Genomic DNA, 26,070 nt, shown 5'->3' with positions numbered 1-26,070 from the left:
AACAATGGTACCAGGGTTCCTCCAGACGGGACTCTTGGCATTCAATCATGTTCTGAGAGTCCTTTAGGTGCCTTTTGGCAAACTCCAAGCTGGCTGTCATGTGCCTTTTACTAAGGAGTATCTTCTGTCTGGCCACTCTACCATAAAGACCTGATTGGTGGAGTGCTGCAGAGATGGTTGTCCTTCTGGAAGGTTCTCACATCTCCACAGAGGAACTCTAGAGCTCTGTCAGAGTGACCATCAGGTTATTTGTCACCTCCCTGACCAAGGCCCTTCTCCCCCGATTGCTCAGTTTGGCCGGGCGGCCAGATCAAGGAAGAGTTTTGGTGGTTCCAAACTTCCATTTAAGATTGATGGATGCCACTGTGTTCTTGGGGACCTTCAATGCTGCAGACATTTGTTGGTACCCTTCCCCAGATCTGTGCCTCAACACAATCCTGTCCCGGAGCTCCACGGACAATTCCTTCGACCTCATGGCTTGGTTTTTGCTCTGACATGCACTGGCAACTGTGGGACCTTAAATAGACAGGTGTGTCTTTTTTTTATTTTTTTATTTTTTTATAAACATGTCCAATCAATTGAATTTATCACAGGTGGACTCCAATCAAGTTGTAGAAACATCTCAAGGATGATCAATGGAAACCGGATGCACCTGAGCTCAATTTCGAGTCTCATAGCAAAGGGTCTGAATATTTATGTAAATGAGCTATTTCAGTTTATTTTTTATATGTACCTTGGACACATTCTTAACCTGTTTTCGCTTTGTCATTATGGGTTACTCTGTGTAGATTGCTGAGGATTTTTATTTAATCCATTTTAGAATAAGGCTGTAATGTAACAAAATATGTAAAAAGTCAAGGGGTCTAAATACTTTCCGAAGGCACTGTATACATTCTACAAGTGTCTGGAACACTGTGGGAGAGATGTTTTGTTGATGGTGGTGGAAAGTGCTGTCTCAGGCGCCGCTCCAGAATCTCCCGTAAGTGGTCAGTTGGGTTGAGATCCGGTGACTGAGACAGACATGGCATGTGTTTTACATCATTTTCATGCTCCTCAAACCATTCAGTGACCATTCGTGCCCTGTGGATTGGTGCATTGTCATCCTATGGGAGTATAGCCATGGTAGCCGAAATAATGGCCTGCCCAGCATTTTTCTACATGACCCTAAGCTTGATGGGATGCTGAATTAACTCAAGAACCACATCTCTATCCCTCATTTATTTGAGTGTTCCCATTATTTTTGACAGTTACCTGTATAACACACACACATTATTCTTAAATTTCCCGGTAAAGCACCTCGGAGCCCCCCCACAGTGTTGCTTCTGTACTTGTTGGTTAGATGAAGGTGTTCCGTTGTGGGTGGGCTAATGTTCCCTCAACATCTTATTGTTCATTATTAATCTGACACACACACACGTCATCCTATTGTTAATTAAAATAGCCTTCTCATTTTTGTTATTGCTCCCCTAATCTTCCTCTTAATGGGAGAGCCCCATTATGGTATCATCATAACTCATCTGTGTGTGCTCATGTATTCTATATTTCTATTGTATCTGTACTTCCATTCTCCTAACTAATCGTTCCCTCAAGTATCCAAAGAATTTCCCACATCCCCATGAGGATAAAGGCTATTTTAAGCTTAGGGGTTAGGGTTACTATTAGGGCTAGGGTTACGGGTTAGGGTTATGGTAAGGATTAGGGAAAATAGGAATTTTAATGGAAATTAATTCTAGGTCCCCATGAGGATAACAATGTGTTTATGTATTCCATATCCCCCAGGTTGGTCTGCTGTCTACTCTGAGGTGTGTGTTCTCCTTGTTGTGCGGCAACCGACAGAGAAGTAGTGTGAGGATCCACTTCGCCCAGCCCTTCTCTCTGAAGGTATGTTTGGACCAGGAACTGATGGGTATGCTATTGTTGTTCCTTCATGGAGGACTGAGCTGCTTAGCTTAAAACTAACTCTCCAACAGACAGGGATTGTGAAACACTTTTGTCTTAGTATTTTTGAAGTCTAGTTGTGACTAGGGCTGAGGCGGTCATGAAATTTAGTCAGCCTGTGAATGTCAAGCAAATAACTGCCAGTCTCACGGTAATTGACCGTTAATTAACATAAAACACATTTAGCATCTTCCACACACAGGCTACAAGCCACTGATGCAGAACTTTGGAACATCTACATTTTAAAAAGTCTAATAGATCCATGTACACCAGCCTACACCATCACAATAAATCCGTTATTTATTTTAGACATGTCTATAGAAACATGAAATGAAGGAAATGTAGTATATTTCAGAAGAACAGAATAGCACACTCTGAGTTGTCCATATGTTAGGCCCTGATCAGGCTATGCCATATGGCTGTGGGCTACACTATTTAATTTAGCAGACAAGATTTGTCGTGTCGCTGACTGATTAAATTATAAGATATGCTATTTTATCAAATCGATTACCTGACATTTAATTGATTACGTGATTGAATTAAACCATGCAACAATTAAACCACTAATAACCTGGGGCACCACGGAGGCATTCATTTATATAGAGCGGTTATCTCCCGAATCCACTCTTTAAAAGATCTTCAGATCTTTTATATCAATAGCAGTCAATTATTAATCGTCAGCTCGATCGGTCTCATTCTGATTGTCGTAAATACTTGGCTATAAAGGTAGGAGGAGAGGGCGGGACTGAGACAGGTAATGGTGGACTGAACATAGTTATGTAGAGCACCTCAAGATGAAAACGTAATATTCAATATCGGCAAGTTAGACTAAATATTAGCACAACACAATCTGGTGGGTGATAACCTTCAATCTGGATAATAACACAAAACAAATCTTAAGGCTAGAGAAATGTATTGACAAATATTAAGAAAACACGAAACACACAAATATGACAGAGTTAAGACAGGGGAACCGATTTCAGAACGAAAACGTGACTTCTACAGACACAGACGATTTAATATTTTCACCACCGGGAATGGTAAAGGTCGAAACCGATCTGTTAAAATCAATAACTGACAAACTGGGTATACTTGAAATAGTCAGTAAGGATATAAGAGTTGAAGGCAAGCCTCGATGAGTGATGAAAAAGCTGCGACCATTGGAGAAGGAAACAAATAAGCTAAAAGTGACAATCCATAAGATTGAAACCGAAGTGAACACCGTTCTGAGAGAAGCCTTAGTTGACATAAGACTAGATCCACGAGAGAGAATTTGGTACTTACAGGTATCCAAGAAGGAGAAGTTCCTGAATCTGTAGTTAGAGTTCCTCCTTACAGCGCTTCAGATTCCATGTGAAGCTATCGACAAAGTCCAACTCAAATGTGTACACCACTTCGGACAGAGAGCAGAGGTATGAACGCCCAATCGTTGCCAAATTTGCTACAATTAAAGATAAAATAATGGTTAAAAGCCTGGGTAAAAGACTTGCTGGGACCAAAATTGGCATGAATGACCAGTTCCCGAAATAAATTACAGAATGGCATAAAGTTCTGTATCCATTTTCCAAGAAAAATAGATTAAAAGGGAAACGAGTCGCTCTCGTCGTTGATAAACTATATATTGATAACCAGCTGTTCAGAGACACAAGGACTAATCCATGGTTATTTAAAAAATTACGAAGTTCTTAGAGACGAGGAAAATAATGAAACACAATTCTACCCCGGTTATGGATTGTAATAATACAATAAAAAAATATAGCTTTTCTATATATCTTCAAATACACTGCTCAAAAAAATAAAGGGAACACTTAAACAACACAATGTAACTCCAAATCAATCACACTTCTGTGAAATCAAACTGTCCACTTAGGAAGCAACACTGATTGACAATAAATTTCACATGCTGTTGTGCAAATGGAATAGACAACAGGTGGAAATTATAGACAATTAGCAAGACACCCCCAATAAAGGAGTGGTTCTGCAGGTGATGGCCACAGACCACTTCTCAGTTCCTATGCTTCCTGGCTGATGTTTTGGTCACTTTTGAATGCTGGCGGTGCTTTCACTCTAGTGGTAGCATGAGACGGAGTCTACAACCCACACAAGTTGCTCAGGTAGTGCAGCTCATCCAGGATGGCACATCAATGTGAGCTGTGGCAAGAAGGTTTGCTGTGTCTGTCAGCGTAGTGTCCAGAGCATGGAGGCGCTACCAGGAGACAGGCCAGTACATCAGGAGACCTGGAGGAGGCCGTAGGAGGGCAACAACCCAGCAGCCGGACCGCTACCTCCGCCTTTGTGCAAGGAGGAGCAGGAGGAGCACTGCCAGAGCCCTGCAAAATGACCTCCAGCAGGCCACAAATGTGCATGTGTCTGCTCAAACGGTCAGAAACAAACTCCATGAGGGTGGTATGAGGGCCCGACGTCCACAGGTGGGGGTTGTGCTCACAGCCCAACACCGTGCAGGACATTTGGCATTTGCCAGAGAACACCAAGATTGGCAAATTCGCCACTGGCGCCCTGTGCTCTTCACAGATGAAAGCAGGTACACACTGAGCACATGTGACAGACGTGACAGAGTCTGGAGATGCCGTGGAGAACGTTCTGCTGCCTGCATGACCGGTTTGGCGGTGGGTCAGTCATGGTGTGGGGTGGTATTTCTTTGGGGGGCCTCCATGTGCTCGCCAGAGGTAGCCTGACTGCCATTAGGTACCGAGATGAGATCCTCAGACCCCTTGTGAGACCATATGCTGGTGCGGTTGGCCCTGGGTTCCTCTTAATGCAAGACAATGCTAGACCTCATGTGGCTGGAGTGTGTCAGCAGTTCCTGCAAGAGGAAGGCATTGATGCTATGGACTGGCTCGCCCGTTCCCCAGACCTGAATGCAATTGAGCACATCTGGGACATCATGTCTCGCTCCATCCACCAATGCCACGTTGCACCACAGACTGTCCAGGAGTCATCAGGAGCATGCCCAGGCGTTGCAGGGAGGTCATACAGGCACGTGGAGGCCACACACACTACTGAGCCTCATTTTGACTTGTTTTAAGGACATTACATCAAAGTTGGATCAGCCTGTAGTGTGGTTTTCCACTTTAATTTTGAGTGTGACTCCAAATCCAGACCTCCATGGGTTGATAAATTTGATTTCCATTGATAATTTTTGTGTGATTTTGTTGTCAGCACATTCAACTATGTAAAGAAAAAAGTATTTAATAAGAATATTTCATTCATTCAGATCTAGGATGTGTTATTTTAGTGTTCCCTTTATTTTTTTGAGCAGTGTATATATAGAGTACAGGGAACATAAGGTTGAATATATTATTATAGACCTGTCTCTTTTATATTATGACATTTCAGCTAGATCTACTGTCTTTATTATATTACAGCAGACCAGCTGTATCTACTGTCTCCATTTCACTTTGGCCATTGTTGTGGGCCTGCCCTCCCCTCAACAGCCTCAAATAGGCTATTTCATGTGGGTTGGGGTGGGGCGGCAGACACACGCATCTCGCATTTCATTACATTTTTAGATATTGCTTCTAAATTTAATAGAAATCACAAATAATATTTTATATTATTCATTTCAAACAAGGGCATTAACATCGGAAGAACTTACCAGTCCAAAACGATGTCCTCTCCGTTCAAAGAAATATTCCTCCGCTTGGGAATCGCTAAATGAATCGTCCTACAACAATCTCTGTCTCACTTTTCTGATCAATTTCTTCTAAAATTGTGTGTACATCTGTATATCTAGACTTAGACTTAGCTTTCCCTGACTTAGTCGCCATACTGATTGATATATTAACAGCTGAATCTGCGCGTTTACCAAACAATGCTGTGCGTAGTATGCGTAGCTCCTTCCGGTATAAAACTTCAATAGCGAATGACTTTCTTTACGCTGGAGTTTACTACATGGGTTGGTCTTCCAACACATAACCATTGCATATTGCCGTTTACCTCAGCTCATTGGCTATCTACCCAGCTAGATTTCAAGACGATCAGTGGTCATTGGGTTAAAATACCGTCAATCAACGAAACAGTGGTCATATCATTGGTGCACAGTGATGTCATTACCTGTTGTCTTCAAATCGGTTTCTTTCAGTCAATTACGTCCCGCAAAATGGCCCATCATGCTTGGTTGTGTTACAAACAAACCAGTTGATTGCAATGAAACCAAACATGACTGGAAAAGTCACGTTTTGTGTGGGTATTTACCCTCGAATGGGTCGTCGTCAAATGGAATGAGACGGAATTCACGACACAAGCGGTTCACAAAATGTTTTGTGTTAGGCTGTAAAAACGGATTTTATCAAACAAAAGATCATTCATTGTGTAACAATGAGCATTGAGATTGCAAACAGAGGAAGATCGTCAAAGGTAAACTATTTATTTTAATGCAGTTTGTGATTTTGTTATGCCTGTGCTGGTTGAAATAGTTGTTTTTTTAAATGGGGCTCTATCCTCGGATAATCACATCGTATTCTTTCGCAGTAAATCCTTTTTTAAATCTGACAACGCAGTTGGATTAGCAAGATTCTAGGCTTTCGATACATGTGAGACACTTGTATTTTCATGAATGTTTAATATGACTATTTATGTAGCGATCACCGTATGTTGTGGAATTTCAGCCCGCTACCGGGTTCCGTGCTCAGAGAGGTTAACAAAGGAAATTGAAGGACTAACAGTACAGTTAGATAGCAATTAAAACTGTACCATAGACCCAAAGAATAAGTTGGAGGAAAAACAAAAAGAAATGGAGGAACTAATTCAAGAAAGATCCAGTGTAATATATTATAAAAAATTAAGCGAACTGGATGGAATATGTGGGAAAATGCACCAAATTATTTTTTTATCTTCAATATAGAAATGCTACCAAAAATGTATGGAGTAACGCATGATTCACCAAATTATATTTTGAAAGAGGAAGTAAAATACTTTAAGAATGTTTTAGTTTCAGTCTCCTCCATCTCCACTAACTGAAACTAATTGTATGGATATTTTTCCTAATAATAATAACAATAATAATAATAATAATGTCAAATTAACATCTGTACAGAAAGACATGTGAAGGCCAAATTACAGAGGAGGAACTTCTTTATGCAATTAAAGCCTTTAAGGCTGGGAAAACTCCAGGGCTGGATGGCATACCTGTGGAAGTATACAACACTTATTTGATATACTCAGAGGACCATTATTAGAATGTTTTAACCACTCCTATATAAATGGTAGATTATCAAACACGCAACAAGGTCTGATATCATTATTACTGAAACAGGACACAAGTGGTGTGTGTGTGTATATATAAAGTTCCAGTTCATTTAAAAAATTGGAGACCTCTTACACTTCAGTGTTGTGATGCAAAAATCCTAGCAAAATGCTTGGTGCATAGAATTAATAAAGTATTGTCAGATATTATTCATCCTAATCAGACAGGTTTTTTACATGGACGATACATTGGAGATAATATAGTAGTAGGGCTGTTCAGAACAAGTGTCGAGTCTAGTGTACTGTTGTGGTTGGGGCGCGCGACATGAAAGCTCGCTCCACTTTGTTTTTGTCCGGTATTGAACACAGTTTATCCCGTCTTAAATTTGAGCGATTATTTACGTTTAAAAATACATAAAGTTGGATTAGGAAAGTTGTTTGGATCAAGTTTACATGTAACTTATTAGATACTTTGTAGTCATGTTGCGCGAGTTGGAACCGGTGTATTTTCTGAATCAAAAGCGCCAAATAAATGGACATTTTGGGGATATAACGACGGAATTTATCGAATAAAAGGACCATTTGTGATGTTTAATGGACATATTGGAGTGCCAACAGAAGAAGCTCTTCAAAGGTAAGGTATAAATTATAGCATTATTTCAGACTTTTGTGTCGCACCTCATGTGTTTGTTTGATGGGGTGCTGTCCTCAGATAATAGCATGGTTTGCTTTCGCCGTAAAGCCCTTTTGAAATCTGACACGGTGGTTGGATTAACAAGAAGTTCATCTTTAAACCGATGTATAACACTTGTATGAGTCATGAATTATTATTATGAGTATTTCTGGTTTTGAATTTGGCGCACTGCTATTTCACTGGGTGTTGTCAAATCAATCCCGTTAACTTCTTGATGCACCCATCCCGTTAGCGGGATGATTTTCGTCAACATCCCCTGAATTGCAGAGCGCCAAATTCAAATTAAATTACTAAAAAATATGTAATTTTCATGAAATCACAAGTGCAATATAGCAAAACACAGCTTAGCTTGTTAATCCACCTGGCGTGTCAGATTTCAAAAATGCTTTTCGGCGAAAGCATACCAAGCCTTTATGTAAGGACATCTCTCTCAGCAGACAAAACATTACAAACACCTAGCAGCCAAGTAGATTGAGTTTGAGTTTATTTTATTTTTACAGGGACAGTGCACATTAATCAACGTTTCAGTAAAAGTGCCGGTTTTAGCCAGCCGGCTAATTTTCAACCGCAGTCCCTGGGCAGGTTATTAAAAACAATTAAAATATAGACAATCATTGAGCAGTGAGCACACGCAGAGCAACGTAGGACAAGCAAGACGTAGCATACAGACATAGAACAAAAAGCAGCAAGACAAAATTCATAAAAGCAACAGTGTTTCCACACCTCACAAGCTACAGACAACAGACAACATGGAAAGCGGCAATACACAGCTAGGGATTATGATCACAAATCTGATTGCCCTTTAGCCATGTATTCATACATTTTGTGAAAGTGTGATAGGTGGTGCAGTTATGTGTCTGATGGCAGTGTATTCCAGACAAGGGAAGCTCTCACAGAGAAAGCGGATTTACTAAAGGTGCTTTTCCTTAAGGGAACTATACAGTCACCTCTCATGGCAGACCTTGTGGATCTGCTGCCATATGTTTGGTCACGAAAGTCAGAAAAGCAATAAAATGAATCACTTACCTTTGATGATCTTCGGATGTTTGCACTCACGAGATTCCCAGGTACACAATAAATGTTCCTTTTGTTCCATAAAGATGATTTTTATATCCAAAATACCTCTGTTTGGTTGGAGAGTTATGTTAAGAAATCCTACAGGCTTGAGCGGTCATGACCGGGCAGACAAATTCCAAATAGTATCTGTAAAGTTCATAGAAACATGTCAAATGTTTTTTATAATCAATCCTCAGGTTGATTTTACAATATATAATCGATAATATTTCAACCAGACTGTAGCTTCTTCAATGGGAGAGAGAAAAGGTCTGCTCCAAGCTGTTGCGCATGCAAAACGCTGCTGGCACCCAGCCATCCAATGACGCGATGTGATCTTTCTAGCTCATTTTTCTAAATGAAAGCCTGAAACTATGTCTGAAGACTGTTCACAACATGTGGAAGCCATAGGAAAAGGAATCTGGTTGATATCCCTTTAAATGGAGCGAAGGCAGGCAATGGAACAGAGGTTTCAGGAAAAACAGCACTTCCGGTTGGATTTTCCTCAGGTTTTCGCCTGCAATATCAGTTCAGTTATACTCAGACAACATTTTGACAGTTTTGGAAACTTTAGAGTGTGTTCTATCCTAATCTGAGAATTATATGCATATTCTAGATTCTGGGCCTGAGAAATAGGCCGTTTCATTTGGGTACGTTTTTCATCCAAACATCAAAATACTGCCCCATACACTCAACAGGTTAACCACTCTGGGATAGGATGATTGCCAATAGCCAGGGAAGATGCAGAGTGCCAAATTCAAATAAAATACTATAAAAAAATCAAACATTCATGAAATCACACATGTAAGATACCAAATTAAAACTACACGTGTTGTGAATCCAGCCAACATGTCAGATTTCAAAAAGGCTTTTCGGTGAAAGCAAACGATGCTATTATCTGAGGGTAGCACCTCCGTATACAAAGAGAGAGAACATATTTCAACCCTGCAAGCAGAAATAAAAATGTAAATCATGCCTTACCTTTGATGAGCTTCTTTTGTTTGCAGTCCAATATGTCCCATAAACATCACAAATGGTCCTTTTGTTCGATTAATTCCGTCCATATATATCCAAAATGTCCATTTATGTGGCGCGTTTTATCCAGAAAAACACAGGTTCCAACTTGCCCAACGTCACTACAAAATATCTCAAAAGTTACCTGTAAACTTTGCCAAAACATTTCAAACTACTTTTGTAATACAACTTTAGGTATTTTTTTTAAGTAAATAATCTATAAAATTGAAGGCGGGATGGTCTGTGTTCAATACAAAAAGAAAACAAACTGACGCTACTTTTCTGGTCACGCGCATCTATCAAACAGTCCACTTCAAGTGACTCTCATTCAAGATGGCCGTACTTCTTCATTACACAAAGGAAAAACCTCAACCAATTTCTAAAGACTGACATCTAGTGGAAGCGATAGGAACTGAAAGCAAGTACCTTAGAAATCTAGGTCCACATAGAAAACCCATTGAAAAGAGTGACCTCAACAACAACAAATTTCCTGGATGGTTTGTTCTCGGGGATTCTCCTGCCAAATAAGTTATCTTATGCTCAGACATAATTTTAACAGTTTTAGAAACTTTAGAGTTTTCTATCCAAATCTACCAATTATATGCATATCCTAGCTTCTGGGCCTGAGTATCAGGCAGTTTACTTTGGGCACACTTTCATCCGGATGTGAAAATAGTGCCCTCTAGCCTTAAGAATTAAGGGATTAGAAATCCATGGCTTAAAAACGAAGGTGTCATTGTACGCTGATTCATGTTTTGTTTTAAAAACACAATTAGAATCTTTCCACGGCCTCATAAAGGATCTAGATACTTTTGCTATCGTCTCTGGATTAAAACCAAATTATAAGTGTACTATTACGTATTGGCTCTCAAAAAAATGCTAATTTTACATTACCGTGTAGTTTACCAATTAAATGGTCTCACTAAAGGCATCAGTCATACAAAAGTTATACTTAAATCCAAACTGGTTTTCTATTAAATTGGTAGGAATGTCTCATCCTATGTTCAAGAATGGCCTTTTTCCCTTTATTCAGATTACACCTGCTCACTTTCGGTTGTTTGAAAAGGAAATAATCTAAAATATCGTTATTTTTTTAAACAAGCCTTAGAAAGTTGGTTGCAATTTCAGTTAAATCCACCTGAAAAGACAGAACAAATAATACAACAAATATTGTGGTTAAACTCAAATATACTAATTGATTAAAAAAATATATATTTTTCGAAGAAATTATTAAAAAAAGGTGTTATAGTGAATGATATCATAAATAGGACTGGTGGAGTTATGTCACACATGCAGCTAACACAGACATGGAAATATCTGCTCTACCCAAAATTACAACCAACTAATTGCAGCACTACCACAAAAATGGAAGAGGCAAGTAGAAGGGGAAAAAAATAAGGAACTGGTATGTCGGCCCTGTATTAAAGAACATAAATGGTTAAAGAAAAGTGTGATAAATAAAAACATACCAATTGAGCTTGCTGTCATTGCAGGTAATCTCAACGCTGTGCGAAACAGGAAAGACATCCTGTTCCCTCATGTGGTACCCTTCCTGCAGTATCACTTCTTCTTTCGTGAATAACTGTTCAAAGTTCATACCAAGTTGCCGTAATCAGCTCGCACTGTATTCTGGCTGGTCTAGTTGAAATTCACCATTCCAGCGTAATGATCGCCACTTCCACGTTGAAATTCACCATTCCAGCGTAATGATCAGCACTTCCACGTTGAAATTCACCATTCCAGCGTAATGATCAGCACTTCCACGTTGAAATTCACCATTCCAGCGTAATGATTGCCACTTCCACGTTGAAATTCACCATTCCAGCGTAGTGATCGCCACTTCCACGTTGAAATTCACCATTCCAGCGTAGTGATCGCCACTTCCATGTTGAAATTCACCATTCCAGCGTAGTGATCGCCACTTCCACGTTGAAATTCACCATTCCAGCGTAGTGATCGCCACTTCCACGTTGAAATTCACCATCCCAGCGTAGTGATCGCCACTTCCACGTTGAAATTCACCATTCCAGCGTAGTGATCGCCACTTCCACGTTGAAATTCACCATTCCAGCGTAGTGATCGCCACTTCCACGTTGAAATTCACCATTCCAGCGTAGTGATCGCCACTTCCACGTTGAAATTCACCATTCCAGCGTAGTGATCGCCACTTCCACGTTGAAATTCACCATTCCAGCGTAGTGATCGCCACTTCCACGTTGAAATTCGCCCTTTTAAACATTTGGACACCAGTCCTCACGTCGTCGGGAACTAAATTGTCCCAGTCCCAGACAACAACTGATCTGAGATCATATTCTTTAAGTACCAACAGACACTTTCAACTGGTTGAGAAAGGGAAATATTGTTCCATTCCTCAACCTTTTGATATTGCCATACTCTCTCCTTGTTAACAAAGGGCTTTCCAAGAGTCCATTCTGTAGAGTGGAGAGAAGGGGGAAATGTATTTATGGGGGGTCATAAACCTCACCCAACAGGGCAACGTCATGACAATGTTTAGATGTTATACTTTCTAAGCCTGCATGGTGCGACTCTAATGATGTTTTGAAAAAAGGCATGAGCTCTGATTTGTTTTTTTTTGCTCAGGCTGTACACACTTCATCAGACTCTCATTCACAGTTTGACAAGCATTTGATAATGCCTCAAATTTCCTTGCTGCATCCCCTTTGTGGCCGTAATGCCCACGAAAAAAATCTGTGCCCTTGGGCTGAATATAATAATTATGATTCCCTTCTCCCGGCTGCGTGCCGAGGCATCACACTCGTATGGCTCTTCAGTCATGTGGTACATGTCTTTCTCACAGGCTACAAGTGAAGACAGACACATCGGGGACGCAACTGTGCGCGTCCTTATCCAATTCCGAGGCGCATATTGGAAGAACTGTCCACATTTACTTTTTGTCAACCAACAAGAGGAGTAGGCGTAACAAACAGCAAAAGCACTAGTCTATATACTATCCCCATAGTACAAAAGTTCACCTATTCCGTACGAGAAATAAATATTCCAAACATAGCCCGGGACAGTTGTGGAATGCCCTAGATCCCAAATTAATACAAACACTAGCATAAAAAAAACAATTTAAAGCAATGAGCCTGACAAAACAGAAGAGAACATTTAGCTTAAAATGTTGTTAAACTATTAGGCTATTTCTTCACATTATAAGCGCAGCAATGCGCAAATGGCAGTAGGCTATAAGCGCAAATGTTCCATTAGCAGGAAAACAGCATTCTCAAAAGTGACCACAGATGCGATGATGCATTAAATTATTTCATTATAAAGGTGAATTATTATGGTAAAAATTATCTTCCCCCAAACTTGACACTCACGCACTGCATGTGTTTGCCAGTTAGGCTCTACACCTGTTATAAAGCAGATTAATGTGCTTCATTTTAAGAAGTTATTTGGCCACTGTCATTGCCAACAAAGGGTATATAACAAAGTATTGAGAAACTTTTGTTATTGACCAAATACTTATTTTCCACCATAATTTTGCAAATAAATGTATTAAAAATCCTGCAATGTGATTTTCTGGATTTTTTCCCCTCATTTTGTCTGTCATAGTTGAAGTGTACCTATGATGAAAATTACAGGCCTCTCATCTTTTTAAGTGGGAGAACTTGCACAATTGGTGGCTGACTAAATACTTTTTTGCCCCACTGTATATGTGTGGAATTAGTTTAGATTTAAAATTATCCATTATCATGCACCTGTCTTGAAACGGGGCATCGGGGAAAATACATGTCATCTATGCACTTAAATAGCAAATCGAGGACACTTTTCCATTGGTTTATTTTCACACCAGTCAGGTAGGCTCTACTCCTGTTGTAAAGAGAAGCAATGTGCTAAATATTAGGAAAGTTGATAAATAAAGTAAGCCTAGCCTGAAGAAATCTGATGGGATCGTCCTCTTTTTAATAGAGGCCATCACTCTGTTTTCTTGCGCAATTGCATAGCCTATAGAAATGTTGCTCAACATGAGCTCATGGGCTCTCAAAGTGTTTGATTCGATTTTTGATTACGTTTGCATTGACGTCAGAGTGATTAGAGGGACAGTGGAGTGCTGAGTACCAGGCAGTTAGCAAGTTTGGTGGGCTACTAATGACCATCAGCAGCATCAGAGCTTGGAGAAGCCTAATTACCCAGGTGGAATTTGACTGCCGTCATGACTCGTGACCGCCGTTGTGGCAGTAATGCGGTCACCGTAACAGCCCTAGTTGTTACTGAGTGTGCGCGTGTGTGACTTTTCTCTCTGCTGTGTGTTAGGAGATGTGTGACACAGGGAAGTGTCGTGTGGATGGAGGGCGCCCTCTACAAGATCTCCTGCTCCCTACCATTCTACACAACAGGTGTGTGCCTGCGCTTGCGTAACATCTTATCTCAATATTTGCTGTTCAGTCCTCACTTCTTTTGAAACTCAGAGGAGGAGAGAGGACGATGGGAAAAGGAGAGAGTTGAAAGGGGTTATTAGCAGTGGGGACTGAAGATGGATGGAGAAAGAGGTTGTTGAGTCAATCTGTCTGGCTTTACTTGGTTTATTAGGTCTGTTTAAAGTCTCTATTGTTCACAGCTCAAATGGTAAACACACAGCAGTGAACAGGAGAGCTGGCCAAACCAAGCTGGGAACCTGGTGGGATATACACACACTTTTGATCTGACTCACAAAAACACACTCATTCAAAGTACCTAACTGATGCTCAAACACCCTGCAGTCTCTACTCTCTAGGTTTTATGCTTCCTGTTGTCTATCTGGCATCGCTAATTGAGATCATTTCCTGTTTTGAAGGAGCTGATTTAGTGAAAGGTCTTCAGGCTGATATGTTTGTGCGCGCCCTTGCCCTTCCTCCAGGTCTGATGCGATATTTGGCCAGAGGACGATGTCATGGATCCTGCCCCCTCGTTATTTGCCTGAGCTCTGCCAATCGGAGAGAGACCTCAGCATTGCCCTCACCCTGCACCTCACCTACTGTGAGTTACACACACACACACAGAGAGATGCATACATAAGTGCGCACACACACCCCCACCCTGCCCTTCATCTACTGTGAATCTATTGCCGTCCTAAATCAACCTCTAGTCCTAACCCCTAGACTCTTCTTGATTTCCCCCTTGTACATCAGAAAGGACCAGATCAGCTATACTGTACTAGTCTGGAGTTTCCATAATATCTTTGACACTACATCACTGTCCAACCCCCCCCCTCTCTCTCTCACACCCTCTGTCTCCATCTCTTTGACATGTCATAATGCCAGTTCCAGTCTATTAACATGTAATATACCTGGTGTTTTTCCTCTTTTTAGCCACTATGTCCTGCATGGCTGTGATGTCCACTAGCCTGGTCTCCTGTCTTCTACTGCACAAACACCGCAAGGTAGTGTGTGTGAGAACTATTCTCCTGCCAGCCCTGTGGTGATATCACTGGGAACACACGCCATCTATGACCATAAACTCAGCATGGGGGGTTAAGTACTGGAGTCCCGTGTTTTTCTGCTTTAATGCTTATTGTTTCTGTGTATAGACGTTATTAGAGTCGCTGATGCTGACTTTCTACTCTCAAAGGGGCAAAGCCCTGTTCTTTCATTTTATTGGTCATTAGGTCATCTGCTCACCTCTTTTTCTCTCTCTCCACCCCCACCCTCCATCCAGGGTGTATGTCTGTCTGTGTTGTGTCGTGACGTGGCCTGGCTGCTGGAGGAGATATTGTTCAGGAACAGAGATGTGGGCTTTGGGGGCAGTCTGGTTGGGGTGGTCTACCACTCCCTCACCCTACTCACCCCTCACCTCACCCTCGCTGCCCATCCCAAAGACAGGTAGGTAGGTAGGTGTGTGTGTGTGTGTGTGACGGAGAGGGAATACCAACCATTTCTCTCCCTCCCTTCTAGGTCTGATCCCCTCATCGCTCCCCACCCCTCTCTCTCCGCCACTCTCTCTCTTTCCCGCCATTCCCAGATACTCACACACACCTTCATCCATGAGGCCGTCGGAGGTACGTCTGTGCAAATTCATTACCACATTCACAATCTTCATTGATTAGTTGTATTATTTATGATTCTTTTGTTTTTCCTACAATTGACTGTGTGTGTGTGCAGCGTGTGCGGTGTCGGCCATGCTGTGTGAGGTGGCAGGCTGCGGGGGCAGCAGCAGGATCAGGGGTGAAGAGATTAAAGGTGACGAGGTCAGAGGGGAGATGGAGTTTGACGTGGCACTGTGTCAGGATGAACTGACTGAGAGAGCCCTGCAACTCACACACTTACTGCCCCCGGGGTATATACCTGTGAGTACGTACACCCACAATGCCCCCCTGTGAACAATACCTGTGAATAGTACACATTCACACACACATACCTACTGTGCCTGGAAATACTATACTAGACACACAATGGACTGGCTGGGTGTGTGTGTGTCTTATTCAATGAATGTTTAATGGTGCAGCACAGCCATTCATCTAGCTCAGAGAGTGCAAGAGATTGTGTATGGAGTGTGTGCTCGAACTCTCTGTCCTCAAAGGCTTTTAATCAAAGACATAAATACTAGGCCTTTCTCTCTCTCGCTCCCTCCTTCTCTCCTTCCCGCTCCCTCCTTTGTCTGATTGCATCAGTTTTTATTTCTATCTGACTCACACTGTTTCCTCACCCCCCACCCATCTGTTTCCTCACCCCCCACCCATCTGTTTCCTCACCCCCCACCCATCTGTTTCCTCACCCCCCCTACACATCTGTTTTCTCACCCCCCCTACACATCTGTTTCCTCACCCCCCACCCCTCCCATCTGTTTCCTCACCCACCACCCCTCCCATCTGTTTCCTCACCCCCCACCCCTCCCATCTGTTTCCTCACCCCCTCTACCCATCTGTTTCCTCACGCCCTCTACCCATCTGTTTCCTCACCCCCCTACCCGTCTGTTTTTCCTCACTCCCCCTACCCATCTGTCTTTCCTCACTCCCCCTACCCATCAGTTTTTCCTCACTCCCCCTACCCATCAATTTTTCCTCACTCCCCCTACCCATCAATTTTTCCTCACTCCACCTACCCATCAATTTTTCCTCACTCCCCCTACCCATCAATTTTTCCTCACTCCACCTACCCATCAATTTTTTCTCACTCCCCCTACCCATCTGTTTTTCCTCACTCCCCCTACCCATCTGTTTTTCCTCACTCCCCCTACCCATCAATTTTTCCTCACTCCCCCTACCTATCAATTTTTCCTCACTCTCCCTACCCATCTGTTTTTCCTCACTCCATCTACCCATCAGTTTTTCCTCACTCCCCATACCCATCAGTTTTTCCTCACTCTCCCTACCCATCTGTTTTTCATCACTCCATCTACCCATCAGTTTTTCCTCACTCCATCTACCCATCAGTTTTTCCTCACTCCATCTACCCATCAGTTTTTCCTCACTCCCCCTACCCATCAATTTTTCCTCACTCCATCTACCCATCAATTTCTTCTCACTCCCCCTACCCATCTGTTTTTCCTCACTCCCCCTACCCATCAGTTTTTCCTCACTCTCCCTACCCATCTGTTTTTCATCACTCCCCCTACCCATCTGTTTTTCCTCACTCCCCCTACCCATCTGTTTTTCCTCACTCCCCCTACCCGTCTGTTTTTCCTCACTCACCCTACCCATCTGTTTTTCCTCACTCACTCACCCTACCCATCTATTATTCCTCACCCCCCCCTACCCATCAGTGTTTCCTCACTCCTACCCATCAATTTTTCCTCACTCCCCCTACCCATCTGTTTTTCCTCACTCCCCCTACCTATCCATCTGTTTTTCCTCACCCCCCCTACCCATCTGTTTTTCCTCACCCCCCCTACCCATCTGTTTTTCCTCACTCCCCCTACCCATCTGTTTTTCCTCACTCCCCCTACCCATCTGTTTTTCCTCACTCCCCCTACCCATCTGTTTTTCCTCACTCCCCCTACCCATCTGTTTTTCCTCACTCCCCCTACCCATCTGTTTTTCCTCACTCCCCCTATCCATCTGTTTTTCCTCACTCTCCCTACCCATCTGTTTTTCCTCACTCCCCCTACCCATCTGTGTTTCCACATTGACTGATAACTGCCTGTCTGTCCACCAGTAGCAACGAAATATGCACAGATAATGCTCTGACTTGCCCCATTTTTCTGTCTTTCTTTCTCCATAGCCATGTCAGTCATCTCATGGCTTTGCTCTGGATGCAGTGGACACACTGGTTCGCTGTGGCATCCTTGTGATGGAAGAGGTTAAAAGTGCATCACACACAAACGTACATCTCTCACAACACACTTTCATCATTTCAACCCAGTGATTGGGCTTATGTCATTTATATCGTGTGTGTGTGTGTAGGTTCCTAGCGACACGCCGATCTGTGATTTCTGGAGGAAGGGTGCTCTGACCTGGAGTGCTTCAGATGACCATTCTGACTGTGAAGAAGGAGAGGCACGCTCCTTCAAGGTACACACACAGAACTACTAATCAACACAACTCAGTGACTAAAATCTATCTCTCTCATTCTCTTTGTAGTTGAGCCAGCCCAGCCAGTGTCCAGAACTGCTTTTCTTCCTGTGCAGTCTGATGGCTGGCTACCTGAGGGCCCTGTGCTGGGCTACAAAGGGGTTAGACCTCCTAGACACTCCGCTACCAGGTGTGTGTGTGTGTGTGTGTGTGTGTGTGTGTGTGCGCGTGTGTGTGCGTGGAACTCCTCTGAGTAGCTGTGTGTGTCTCACCCTGCAGAGGCTGTCTGTTTGGGCCAGATACACTCCCACCTGTGTTACACCGCCCAGAGGGATAGGGGACACTATGGTGAGACTGGAATTACACAATGACATACACACAGAATGCTTAATACTCATACTTCAAACATTTTCCTAATGAAAATCTCCTCTTTAATAACCAGCTTTTTTGTCTGAAGGTTACGCACATGACTTACCTTTCACAAACACTGGTTTGTTGTGTGTGTGTCACAGAGAGCTGCTCAGAGGAGGTGGCACGTGTGACAGTCAGGACGCTAACAGACCTGGGGGTGAGAAGCAGTCACTCTGTATATGATTAACATTTTATCAGTGACTCACTGGTCCTTGCACGTGTATCTAAATAGTGTTTGTGTGTCAGGTGCTGGTTGAGGATCAGCAGAGAGGATGTGTGTTCCTGGGAGTCAGTCCACTCTTCCAACAGACAGACAACAGACAGAAACTCCACAGCTTTGTATCCCAGTTCCTCTATGACTAACACACACACACCACAAGAGAACGACCAAGCAGTGAATGAGAGTAAAGTCTATATAGTGAAGCTCTATAATGTTTAGCCTGCTCTTATTGACTTTCATGTGTTTACATGATCAAGTCGTTGGAATTAAGTTTACATTTTACTGTTCTCATCAGGCAATTTTTTTGTTTAATCTCAATGTGTGTTTCAGTTTAGTAAAAGACTTTGCATGAGTCTATAATGGACCGGAACATTGGGTCTTGTTTCAGTTTAGATGTTGCCTTTGGCCAAAGATGTATAGTGATAACTTGGCTTGGAACAGTTCAAATTTTTTGACACACCAGAGAAATTGAGAGAAGATGTGTGTTTCTAGTGTTAATGATGCTGAATAGCTCAGTGGAAAGTGTCTAAGCAAGATTTTTTTTCAAATGATGCTCTTTGTTACGTTGATGTTATTAAACCTAGAAATGTTTTTATTTTCTGAATCCATCATTGCTCTGCTCTCACAAACCTGAAGCATCACACTCAATTAGAAGTGATAAGGGCCATAATGATTGAGAACAATCCCTATAAAACTAATGTGTGGGCAGCCATTCAGTTTATTGTTTGCCAAGTGTTCACATAATTAACAATGGTTTATGGACTAGAGGTCAGTTTAGATTAGAACTCTTGAGTCTTATCAAGTCTAGGCAGTATATTTCTATCATTCCTGTTCTTGGCAGTGTATATCTATAACTGTTCTAGGCCAGGGCTCTCCAACCCTATTTCTGGAGAGCTACCATCGTATAGGTTTTTACTCCAACCCTAAACTAGCAAACAGATATAATAAATTAAACTAAATAATTTCAAACCTTGCTTACATTTGTATATGATCACTGTTATGCATGGAAATACTTTAGAACAGATTTCCCAAAATGTTAATGTTTTTTATGTCCAATGAAAATTAAGAACATATACAGTACCAATCAAAAGTTAGGACACACCTCCTCATTCAAGGGTTTTTCTTTATTTTTACTATTTTCTACATTGTAGAATAATAGTGAAGACATCAACTATGAAATAACACATGGAATCATGTAGTAACCAAAAAAGTGTTAAACAAATCAAAATATATTTTATAGATTCTTAAAAGTAGCCACCCTTTGCCTTGATGACAGTTTTGCACACTCTTGGCATTCTCAACCAGCTTCATGAGGTAGTCACCTGGAATGCATTTCATTTAACAGGTGTGCCTTAATTTGTGGAATTTCTTTCCTTAATGCATTTGAGCCAGTCAGTTGTGTTGTGACAAGGTAGAGGTGGTATACAGAAGAGTCCTATTTGGTAAAAGACCAAGTCCATATTATGGCAAGAACAGCTCAAATAAGCGAAGAGAAACAACAGTCCATCATTACTTTAAGACATGAAGGTCAGTCTGTACAGAAAATATCAAGAACTTTGAATGTTTCTTCAAGTGCAGTCGCAAAAACCATCAAGCACTATGATGAAACTGGCTCTCATGAGGACCGTCACAGGAAAGGAAGACCCAGAGTTATCTCTGCTGCAGAGGATAAGTTCATTAGAGTTAACTGCACCTCAGATTGCAGCCCCAATAAATGCTTCACAGCGTTCAAGTAACAGACACATCAACTGTTCAGAGGAGACTGCATGAATCAGGCCTTCATGGTCGAATTGCTGCAAATAAACCACTATTAAAGGATACCAATAAGAAGAAGAGACTTAATTGGGCAAAGAAACACGACCAATGGACATTAGATTGGTGGACATCTGTTCTTTGTTCTGATGAGTCCAAATTTGTGATTTTTGGTTCCAACCGCCGTGTCTTTGTGAGACTCAGAGTATGTGAATGGATTATCTCCGCATGTGTGGTTCTCATCGTGAAGCATGGAGGAGGTGGTGTGGGGGTGCTTTGCTGGTAACACTGTCAGTGATTTATTATGAATTCAAGGCACACTGCACGCATTCTGCAGCGACATGCCATCCCATCTGGTTTGGGCTTAGTGGGACCATCATTTGTTTTTCAACAGGACAATGACCCAACACACCTCCAGGTTGTGTAAGGGCTATTTGACCAAGAAGGAGAGTGATTGAGTTCTGCATCAGATGACCTGGCCTCCACAATCACCCAACCTCAACACAATTGAGATGGTTTGGAATGAGTTGGACCGCAGAGTGAAGAAAAAGCAGCTAACAAGTGCTCAGCATGTGTGGGAACTCCTTCAAGACTGATCCGGGTGAAGTTGGTTAAGCGAAAGCTTTGCTCACTCTTGGCAATCATCAAGGCAAAGGGTGGCTATTTGAAGAATCTAAAATAGATTTACATTTTACTACATAATTACTACATGATTCCATATGTTATTTCAGAGTTTTGATGTCTTCACTATTATTCTACAATGTAGACAATAGTAAAAATAAAGAAAAACCCTTGAATGAGTGTGTTCAAAAGTTTGACTGATAATAAATAAATATATATATATATATATATATATTATATTTCTAGCATGCCTATTCTAGGCAGTGTACTTTATGTTGGTTGTAGGCAGTGTATTTCTATCATGCTTGTTCAAGGTAGTGCGTTTCTAACATCGCTGTTCTAGACAGTATATTTTATATCTGTCTTGATGTGCTGAATCAGAGCCCAGGAGAGTATGAACAACCAGGGGATGAGGAGGGGGGGTCACTGAATAACAAAGAGAGAGCAATCAATACTTAACCTGGGAGAAGAGTGGCTGGACAGCAAAAACATGGGAAGATGAGTTGAGGTCAAATAATTCACCCTTAAATACTGTAGAAGACAACATGTGCAAGAAACATTTGAACAGATGGAAATAAGTCAAATCAGTTGTCTTGTAAAGCAACAATATAGCATGCAGACTATTTCAAGAGATGGCAGAGATAAGATACCGTTGTCTGAATGTCTTATGACACACTACTACCACCTTGTGTTGGTCTGAACAAATGGCAGCATTTGTAATCAGAGATGTGACAGGCTGGCTGTGCATTTTACCTCTATTGCCCTTGAATAATCAATAGCCTTCAGCTCTCTCTTTCGGTCTCGCACTTTGCATTTAGATTAAGTGGGTATCTCTGGGGTGTGTTTGACACAGTAAACACTTGTGTTTGTGTAAGTGCCACAGGAGAGGCCACTGTCTGATGGTGAGACTAACCAGGTATAATGTTTCAAATACAGAATATGTATCTACCGTAAAGCATTGAACTGCAGTGGACCAAGATATTTTAATATTTCCAAGGTCATACATATGTCTGATTGAATCATGGAGACCAAAGCCACCATCTCCATACAGAGAAGTTGAGCTGCCCAGAACAGCTGACTCAGAGCAATACCTTTCCAGCTGCCACACTGCCTCATGGTAAGCAGCTGCTATTCCTGCACACACTGGAATCTTATCTGTGCCCACATCTAACCTCATACACTCAGTTGTCTGTTTTATTAGGTACACCACCCCATTCATGAAAATGGTTCACACCTACAGACAGTGAATCATGTGACTGTGGCTTGCTATATTAAGTAGAATCCATGCCCTGAAGAATTCTGTCTGTTCTGGAGGCAAAGGGGGGTTCAACCCGGTACTGCACTGATCATAAATAAAATGCGACATATAGAAAGTTTTGGTCCCATGTTTCATGAGTTTAAATAAAAAATCCCAGAAATTATCCATAAGCACAAAAAGCGTATCTCAAATGTTGTTCACAAATTTGTTTCCCTCCCTGTTAGTGAGCATTTCTCCTTTGCCAAGATTATCCATCCACCTGATAGGTGCGGCATGTCAAGAAGCTGAATGAACAGCATTATCATTACACGGGGGCACCTTGTGCTGGGGACAATAAAAGGCCCCTAAAATGTGCAGTCACACAACACAATGCCACAGATGTCTCAAGTTTTGTGGGGGCATGCTAACTGCAGGAATGTCCACCAGTGCTGTTTCTAGAAAATTAAATGTGCATTTCTATACAATAAGCCACCTCTAACGTTGTTTTGGAGAATTTGACAGTATGTCCAACAGGCCTCACAACCTCAGACCACGTATTACCATGCCAGCCGAGGGCCTCCACTTCTGGCTTCTTCACCTGCAGTATCATCTGAGACCAGCCACCCGAACAGCTGATGAAACTGGGGGTTTGCGCAACCAAAGAATTTCTGCACAAACTGTCAACCCTTCTCAGGTAAGCTCATCTGTGTACTTGTCGTCCTCACCAGGGTCTTGACATGACTGCAGTTTGGCGTCATAACTGACTTTAGTAGGCAAATGCTCACCTTCAATTGCCACTGACACGCTGGAGAAGTGTGCTCTTCACGAATGAATCCCGGTTTTGACTGTACCGGGCAGATGACAGACAGCATGTCAAATCAAATTGAATTTGTCATACACGTGTTTAGCAGATGTTATAAACGGGTGTAGCGAAAAAATGCTTGTGTTTCTAGCTCTAACAGTGCAGTAATATCTAACAATTTCACAACAATACACACATCTAAAGTCAAGGAATGGAATTAAGAATATATAAATATTTGGGCGAGCAATGTCAGAGCGGAATAGACTAAGATACAGTAGAATAGGATAGAATACAATATATACATATGAAATGGGTAAGGCAAAATATGTCAACATTAATAAAGTCACTGGTGTTCCATTTATTAAAGTGGCCAGTGATTCCAAGTCTGTAAACTCAGCAAAAAAATAAACGTCCTCACTGCGTTTATTTTCAGCAAACTTAACATGTGTAAATAGTTGTATGAACATAACAAGATTCAACAACTGAGACAAACTGAACAAGTTCCACAGACATGTGACTAACATAAATTGAATAATGTGACCCTGAACAAAGGGCGGTCAAAATCAAAAGTAACAGTCAGTATCTGGTGTGGCCACCAGCTGCATTAAGTACTGCAGTGCTTTTCCTCCTCATGGACTGCACCAGATTTGCCAGTTCCACCCCACTCTTCCACCAAGGCCCTTGCCCTCACCCTCCGATCCAACAGGTCCCAGATGTGCTCAATGGGATTGACATCCGTGCTCTTCGCTGGCGAATGGCAGAACACTGGCATTCCTGTCTTGCAGGAAATCACGCACAGAACAAGCAGTATGGCTGGTGACATTGATATGTTGGAGGGTCATGTCAGGATGAGCCTGCAGGAAGGGTACCACATGAGGGAGAAGGATATCTTCCCTGTAACGCACAGCGTTGAGATTTCCTGCAATGACAACAAGCTCAGTCTGATGCTGTGACACACCGCCCCAGACCATGACGGATCCTCCACCTCCAAATCGATCCCGCTCCAGAGTACAGGCCTCGGTGTAACGCTCATTCCTTCGACGATAAACGCGAATCTGACTATCACCCCTGGTGAGACAAAACCGTGACTCGTCAATAAAGAGCACTTTTTGCCAGTCCTGTCTGGTCCAGCGACGGTGAGTTTGTGCCCATAGGTGACGTTGTTGCCGGTGATGTCTGGTGAGGACCTGCCTACAAGCCCTCAGTCCAGCCTCCCTCAGCCTATTGCGGACAGTCTGAGCACTGATGGAGGGATTGTGCAACTCGGGCAGTTGTTGTTGCCATCCTGTACCTGTCCCGCAGGTGTGTATTACGGATGTACCGATCCTGTGCAGATGTTGTTACACGTGGTCTGCCACTGCGAGGACAATCAGCTGTCCGTCCTGTCTCCCTGTAGCGCTGTCTTAGGCGTCTCACAGTACAGACATTGCAATTTATTGCCCTGGCCATATCTGCAGTCCTCATGCCTCTTTGCAGCATGCCTAAGGCACGTTCACGCAGATGAGCAGGGACTCTGGGCATCTTTCTTTTGGTGTTTTTCAGAGTCAGTAGAAAGGCCTCTTTTTAGTGTCCTAAGTTTCCAGAACTGTGACCTTAGTAGGTAATTATCTGCAAGCTGTTAGTGTCTTAACGACTGTTCCACAGGTGCATGTTCATTAATTGTTTATGGTTCATTGAACAAGCATGGGAAACTGTGTATAAACCCTTTACAATGAAGATCTGTTAAGTTATTTGGATTTTTACTAATTTTCTTTGAAAGACAGGGTCCTGAAAAAGGGACATTTCTTTTTTTGCTGAGTTTATATAGGGCAGCAGCCTCTGTGCTAGTGATGGCTATTTAACAGTCTGATGGCCTTGAGATAAAAGCTGTTTTTCAGTCTCTCGGTCCCAGCTTTGACATACCTGTACTGATCTCGCCTTCTGGATGATAGCAGAGTGAACAGGCAGTGGCTCGGATGGTTGTTGTCCTTGATCTTTTGGGCTTTCCTGTGACATCGGGTGTTGTAGGTGTCCTGGAGGGTTCATGTGTGGGCAAGCGGTATGCTGATGTCAACGTTGTGAACAGAAGGGTGGCGGTGATGTTATGGTATGGGCAGGCATAAGCTGCGGACAACAAACATTTTATCGTTGGCAATTTTTGATTGCATAGAAATACTGTGACAACATGATAATGCACGGCCCCACGTCACAAGGACCTGTACACAATTCCTGGAAGCAGAAAATGTCCCAGTTCTTCCATGGCCTGCATACTCACCAGACATGTCACCCATTGAGCCTGTTCGGGATGCTCTGGATCGACTTGTACAACAGCGTGTTCCAGTTCCTGCCAATATCCAGCAACTTCAGACAGCCATTAAAGAGTGGGACAACATTCCACAGGCCACAATCAACAGCCTGATCAACTCTATGCGAAGGAGTTGTGTTGCGCTGCATGAGGCAAATGGTGGTCACGCCCGATACTGACTGGTTTTCAGTTCCATACCCCTACCTTTTTTTTAAGGTATCTGTGACCAACAGTTGCCTGTCTGTATTCCCAGTCATATGAAATCCATAGATTAGGGCCTAATGAATGTATTTCAATTGACTGATTTCCTTCAAGTTCATTTAACTCAGTAAAATCTTTAAAGTTGTTGCATTTTGTGTTTTATTTTGTTCAGTATAGCTTGGTGTACCT

The 26,070-nt window shown here is 42.3% G+C and overlaps 1 protein-coding gene across 9 annotated transcripts in view; it reads left to right on the top strand.

The window, feature by feature from the left end:
* Positions 1-19,579, top strand: part of gpat2 (glycerol-3-phosphate acyltransferase 2, mitochondrial) — a 51,164-nt gene extending 31,585 nt beyond the window's left edge. For 5 of the 9 annotated variants that reach the window (XM_036936101.1, XM_036936100.1, XM_036936093.1 and 2 more), the window contains 13 exons: positions 1,780-1,881; positions 14,183-14,265; positions 14,766-14,884; positions 15,217-15,287; positions 15,563-15,726; positions 15,799-15,902; positions 16,006-16,190; positions 18,064-18,165; positions 18,246-18,353; positions 18,423-18,543; positions 18,633-18,701; positions 18,866-18,921; positions 19,011-19,579. In XM_036936101.1, coding sequence (XP_036791996.1) covers positions 1,780-1,881; positions 14,183-14,265; positions 14,766-14,884; positions 15,217-15,287; positions 15,563-15,726; positions 15,799-15,902; positions 16,006-16,190; positions 18,064-18,165; positions 18,246-18,353; positions 18,423-18,543; positions 18,633-18,701; positions 18,866-18,921; positions 19,011-19,127 — 1,401 coding nt within the window. In that variant the 3' untranslated portion in view covers positions 19,128-19,579. Of the gene's footprint in view, positions 1-1,779; positions 1,882-14,182; positions 14,266-14,765; positions 14,885-15,216; positions 15,288-15,562; positions 15,727-15,798; positions 15,903-16,005; positions 16,191-18,063; positions 18,166-18,245; positions 18,354-18,422; positions 18,544-18,632; positions 18,702-18,810; positions 18,922-19,010 lie in introns of all 9 variants that reach the window. The other 4 variants (XM_036936098.1, XM_036936097.1, XM_036936096.1 and 1 more) reach the window with 4 other exon arrangements.
* Positions 19,580-26,070: the final 6,491 nt, after the last annotated feature.

Source organism: Oncorhynchus mykiss, chromosome 11 (assembly GCF_013265735.2).
Source record: "Oncorhynchus mykiss isolate Arlee chromosome 11, USDA_OmykA_1.1, whole genome shotgun sequence".
Lineage (NCBI taxonomy): Eukaryota > Metazoa > Chordata > Actinopteri > Salmoniformes > Salmonidae > Oncorhynchus > Oncorhynchus mykiss.
The sequence above is the reverse complement of the archived record's forward strand: the minus strand, read 5'-3'. Positions and strand labels throughout refer to the sequence as shown.